Source organism: Gastrolobium bilobum, unplaced genomic scaffold (assembly GCF_033153095.1).
Source record: "Gastrolobium bilobum isolate Gb01-03AN ecotype WA unplaced genomic scaffold, APGP_CSIRO_Gbil_v1 utg26470, whole genome shotgun sequence".
Classification (NCBI taxonomy): domain Eukaryota; kingdom Viridiplantae; phylum Streptophyta; class Magnoliopsida; order Fabales; family Fabaceae; genus Gastrolobium; species Gastrolobium bilobum.
Window position 1 is genome coordinate 540,822 of NW_026898999.1, and position 5,596 is coordinate 546,417.

Sequence of the window (5,596 nt, forward strand, 5' to 3'; positions counted from 1 at the left end):
TTCCATATTTTCATGTTTTAAGTTGAGGTGTTGTTGCATTATGAAAAAAATTAATTTGTTAATATCATCATATATATTATAGTGATAGTTAGTCATACTTTTCATTTATTATTTCATGTATGCTTTATTTTATTTAGTATTTATTTTACATTAAAATTTGGTGCTTGTATTTCATTTAGTATTTATTTTATGTAGTATTTATTCTGTATGAAAATTATTTTACATATTAAATTTTTTGTAGTTATATATTTTGTTTAACATTTTGCAAGAAAAATGAGTTCAAATTTACAAACAATTTGTGTACTTATATACTATAATGGTAGAAAGGTTATAGGTCGTCGTGGTGTAACATTTGAAGGTGAAAAACGACCAATGCGTATTACACGCGGTACTACCTTTGAGCAGCTGAAAGCAAACATTCATCAGAAATTGGGGTTCCAAGGGAATCAACGTATTTCTGAAGTCACCGTAAGAGCTCTTGCTGGCAATCATGAATACACAGCAATATCAATTACGGATGATGATGATGTTGATATTATATTAGACATATTTGTTGAACAAGCTGACACGAGTGCTGATCATACCAATGCTAGAAAGTTTGTGGAGATATATGTAGAAGTTGAAAATACCGATGATTTGGCAATACCGATTCGGTCGCTTGATCTGAATATAGCACCAGGCACTGATGACATAAACAGGAATGCATCACCATCTGTACTTGCAGTAGCGCCCAACAATATGATATTTGATGATGAAGACATTCCAATATATGACCGTAATGACGAGGACGATGACGAAGAAGAAGAAGATGAGGATGCGTGCCTGGCAGCCGACAGTAATGACGATGAATCAGGTAGCTAAGATGACGACGAAGGTAATGGATCTGATGTGCCGATAGGCTTTCAAAACAACGTCAATGTTGGAACATCAACGGGTATCCAAGGGCAGTGTCATAATGTGGTTGAAGGTTAGTTAACAAGTTATTTAGCCCAAAAATATTACAATCTTTTTTCTAGTTCAACTAACGATTGAGGTGTTTGTATGTTATGTAGGTGACAATGTAACTCCCAATGTAAACCCTAATGTCACTCCGTTTTGGAATGGCATACCACATTACTCATATATTAATTATGAGTATCCGAATGAAGATCGAGAATACAACGAGAGAGAGTATCATGGTGCATGGACCATTGGGGATGAGTTATTTGTTAAACAAGAATTTGAATCTAAGGAATCAGTGCAGATGGCGGTCAAGTCATACTTTATGAAAATTAATAAGGAAGCAACTATTGTTGAGAGCACGACTAGGAAGCTAGTATTGAGATGCAAGTGTCATGAAGCGGGTTGTCCATGGCGAATGAGGGCAATGAAACCAAAAAATGGAATAATGTGGGTTGTGAGTAGATGGGAGGGACCTCATAATTGTGTCACTTGCAATCTGTCCCAAGATCACAGACAACTTGATTCCGCCTTCATTGCTTTGACTATATTAGGTGAGTGTTTATTTCCAATGAAATGTGTATTGTCTCTATTTTTATATCCACTTCAACAATTTAGTAATGTAACCGATAATGTATATTCTTTTAGCAAAAATGGTGAAGGAAGAACCTCATGTATCAATCAGTTTGATACAAGAAAGAATCTGAAACAATTATGGATTTACTATTTCATACAGGAAGGCATGGAAGGCTAAACAAAAAGCCATGGCAAAAATCTACGGAGATTGGGACCAGTCTTATGCTTATTTGCCCAAATGGTTTAATTACATGCTGACATTTTCTGAGGGTTCTGTTTACCACATTCAAACAAATGACTACGTGGTAAATCGTCGTGTTGTCAATGGTTACAGGGTATTCCATAGAATGTTCTGGACTTTTAAGCAATGTTGTGATGCGTTCAACTTCTGCAAACCAGTTATACAAGTTGATGACACTCATTTATATGGGAAGTATAAAGGTACATTGCTGATTGCCACAACGCAGGATGTAAACGAAGAGGTATTACCATTGGCTTTTGCAATTGTAGAAGGTGAAACAAAGGAGTCATGGGAATACTTTTTGTCCTGTATACGTTTGTATGTCACTCAAAAAATAGGTATATGCTTAATATCATATCGACATCAAGGCATATTATCGGCAGTTGCAAACCCATATCTTGATTGGCAGCCTCCAAAAGCGTATCATGTCTTTTTCCTGAGACATGTTGGAAGTAACTTCAACCAAAGATTCAAAAATGAGGAGTGGAAACAACAATTGATGAATCTAGGTGACATGATAAGCTTTACTACTCCGTATATATTGTATGAATACGACAAATTAATGCTATAATTGGTTGTTAAATGCAGGTTATACTCCATCCAAGGTAAATTTTGATGTTAAGTTCGAGGAATTTCGGAGCAATAGTCCAGAGGTAGCGGCGTGGATTGATGGCATCCCGAAGGAAAAATGGAGTCGTGCATATGATGTGGATGGAAGGCGTTATGGTCACATGACAACAAATTTATCTGAATGCGTAAATAGCATTTTTAAGGGAGCTCGTGGGATGCCAATCACAGCTTTGGTGAAGCACACTTACAGTAAGCTTGTGCATTACTTTGTACAGAGAGGTCACGAAGCTAGTCTTGATGTTGCTGCCGGTATTAAGTTTTGTCATAACGCCCACCTTAGAATGGAGAGAGAAGCAGTCGCTGCCTCATCACACATCGTTCATGCCTTTAATAGAGAATCTACCTTATTTGAAGTGGAAGAACCATATAACCCAATAACACAGAAGGGGGGCTACTCGTTGTCTTTGTACTTGAATGAAAGAAAGTGCCAGTGTGGAAAATTTCAAGTGTTTAAATATCCATGCAGCCATGTCAGGGCGGTTTGTTTGAAGATGGGTATGACTCATGAGAATTTTGTGGACCCATGCTACTCAATCCTCAATATTAATAAGGTGTATGCATCACCTTGTATCCCATCGGCAATAAGGAAGCGATCCCACCGTATACTGGACCGATACTCATGCCTAATCCACAACGGGTGCGGGCAAAGGGATGTCCTAAGAGGTCTCGAATTCATAACGAGATGGATCAAGTAGAATCCAGTTCAAGTCGTACTAAGTGCGGTGTTTGTGGAAGGATTGGGCACAATAGACGATCATGTCCTGCACGTGTAAATATCCAATGAACGGTCATAGATAAGGTCCACATTATTATGCTTATATTATCAGTCTGTTAACGTTCCCCGAGATTTGCTAATAAAATGTATGTATTGTCGAACCCTGATATATAATGGTTGCTACTGTGTTGTACGAAATAACGAATATAAACCACCAAAAAAATAACTAAAAAAAGATATTGTCCATAATACATCACCACATTCAAATACAATGAAACTACATACATATAGTGCATTCATAACAATAACCAAGAATATAAAATATCTATGATCTGGGAGGCCATTGTCTCGTCCTCGCATCCCTGTGAGGTAGCCGACGTGCCAGGGGTAATGACGCTTCTGCATCCATTTGGGATGTGAAGTCAAATTCTTGTGACGCCGCTGCAAAGAAGTCATCAGATGGATCGGTTTCATCCCTAACAAATGACCTAATACGTATATCCGGGGTGTGTTGTTCTGGTTGATCATTATGACTGCTTAAATGGGCATATGGATCAATAGACTCCCCAAATATGGAACTAATTATCTGCTGTTGACTGCTAGAAGATGCACCGCCTGACATGTTCATAGGAGTTGGCCAATATAGTGGCTCGGTCGAGATGTCATGGGTCGGTGGTGGATAACCCCATTCCTGTGTGGCTGACGCATGTTGTGGATATCCAAATGGCTGAAAGGAGAATGGTTCATATGGTTGTGGTTGTGGTTGTGGCCTAGCTTGTGGAAGATAGTCAAAAGGAATTGATGCACTTGTGGGATATCTAGGTAGTTTGTAAGTCCCAGGCATTCGTGGTCCCGGGGGATTAAGACTGTATGTCTCTGGAGGGATGTGTTCGCGACGATGAGGTATACCGTTGTGAATACTTGTATCTGCTTCCTCAGGTAATGGAACATTGGCTGCCACTGGGCCAGGCTCGTTGACCCTACCATACTCGAGCAACATATTAAGCAGTCTGCCGAGCACCTCCTGGATGTCAGTTTTTGTCGCTGGGTCATCCTCGTCTTCCATCCACCATGCCATCTCCGTTGCATCAACCTACACATTGCAAAGATGAAAATCATAAAAATATTACTTTAATGAAGGGTTTATTTAAATTAATACAACTCACCATATGCCCGGTCCGGGCAGCCTTATACGTCATGTATCGCCTTGTACGAGGCCGATAACATTTCATGTATTCATGATTAGGAGATATGTATTCGCTGCCTCCAGACTGGCCAACAACAACCCTTGTGTTTCGGGTCTCCCATTTGGCTATAAATGGTTGCAACTTAACCAACCAATTCTCAGTCTGTTTCCCGCGTAACGTAACATCATGAATGCCTCCAAGCCTAGCTGGTGCTACTGGGATGCAGGGTTCTAAACCAAACTGACGCATTACCCTATCTGGCTGATGAGGTTCCACAATATGGAAACTAATAAGTGGGGTAACAGATCTCCACATCATCTGACTCTCCAAAGTTGCACCAAGAAAGTGATAATGAGTATACGGCTGCCAAATGATCTGCGAGATAACAACCAATGTTAATTATATAGCGGTAAAATAATGTAACCGATAAACACCTAAAGCCATGTACAAACTCCTACATCGGTTCTGCTCATAGTGTCAAGTGTCGATCTATAGTGCATCAAATCCTTTGGCCGTATCCGCCTTCCAAAATTGTTAAATCTGAAGGAAACAAACCCAATTAATAAGAAAAATCATTTGTCTTTGGCTCCAAGTCTTACACCCTAACGACAAGTATTTCATGTACAATACGCAAATATCATCATACCTTCCGTAATGATCATTTGGATCGGCTTTAGGTGGTATAAACGGTGCAATGGGGCGGGAATCTGGACCATGCCCATATCTGCAGCAAGGTCAGGCAACCAGACATAATATTTTGGGCTGGGTTTGTCGCCATGCACAATTCCCTGTAGAGGAGTGCTAACATTGCTGCCCCCCAACTGTACGTGGTCATACCCGAAAAATCCCCATCTAGAAATGGCAAAAATCGTAGGGCAACCTTATTCCCTGACTTGTCACTAAACAGAAATCCACCAATGAGGCGTAATATATAAGCCCGTGAATAGAGGAGTTCGGTATCAGGCATGCCTTGGTGCTGCACCCAATGTTCGTAGTATCGATCTATGAAGGACATTCGCAAATAGCTTCCCTCAATCTCATGCGGCGCTGGTTCGTGTCCTAGCATTTGATGTACAACAGTACTCCAATTTGCGGAAGTCGGTCCAATTAGTGGTTCCCCGTCTGATGACAATCCAAGAATAGCATTCACATCTTGAAGAGTAATGGTCACTCCACCCTGCGGCATATGAAACATATGTGTTTCTGGGCGCCAACGCTCGACCAGAGCACTAATGAGTGAATGATCGATCTGCAAGACATTATACAAGGATAAAAGTAGTCATTATTTGCTAATAAGTACAAGCACAT

At 40.1% G+C, this 5,596-nt stretch overlaps 1 protein-coding gene across 1 annotated transcript; it reads left to right on the plus strand.

Annotated features, from left to right (window-relative positions):
• The first annotated feature begins 273 nt into the window (after positions 1-273).
• Positions 274-1,646, plus strand: LOC133286186 (uncharacterized). Its single transcript, XM_061483573.1, has 3 exons — positions 274-853; positions 1,053-1,493; positions 1,588-1,646. The coding sequence occupies exons 1-3, from the start codon at positions 274-276 to the stop codon at positions 1,644-1,646; spliced, it is 1,080 nt and encodes a 359-aa protein (XP_061339557.1).
• The last annotated feature ends 3,950 nt before the right edge of the window (positions 1,647-5,596 follow it).

Coding starts and splice junctions, on each gene's coding strand:
- LOC133286186 (XM_061483573.1), top strand. CDS start 274: ATGAGTTCAAATTTACAAACAATTTGTGTACTTATATACTATAATGGT. Junction 854..1,052: donor CAGTAATGACGATGAATCAG/GTAGCTAAGATG, acceptor TATGTTATGTAG/GTGACAATGTAACTCCCAAT. Junction 1,494..1,587: donor CATTGCTTTGACTATATTAG/GTGAGTGTTTAT, acceptor ATATTCTTTTAG/CAAAAATGGTGAAGGAAGAA.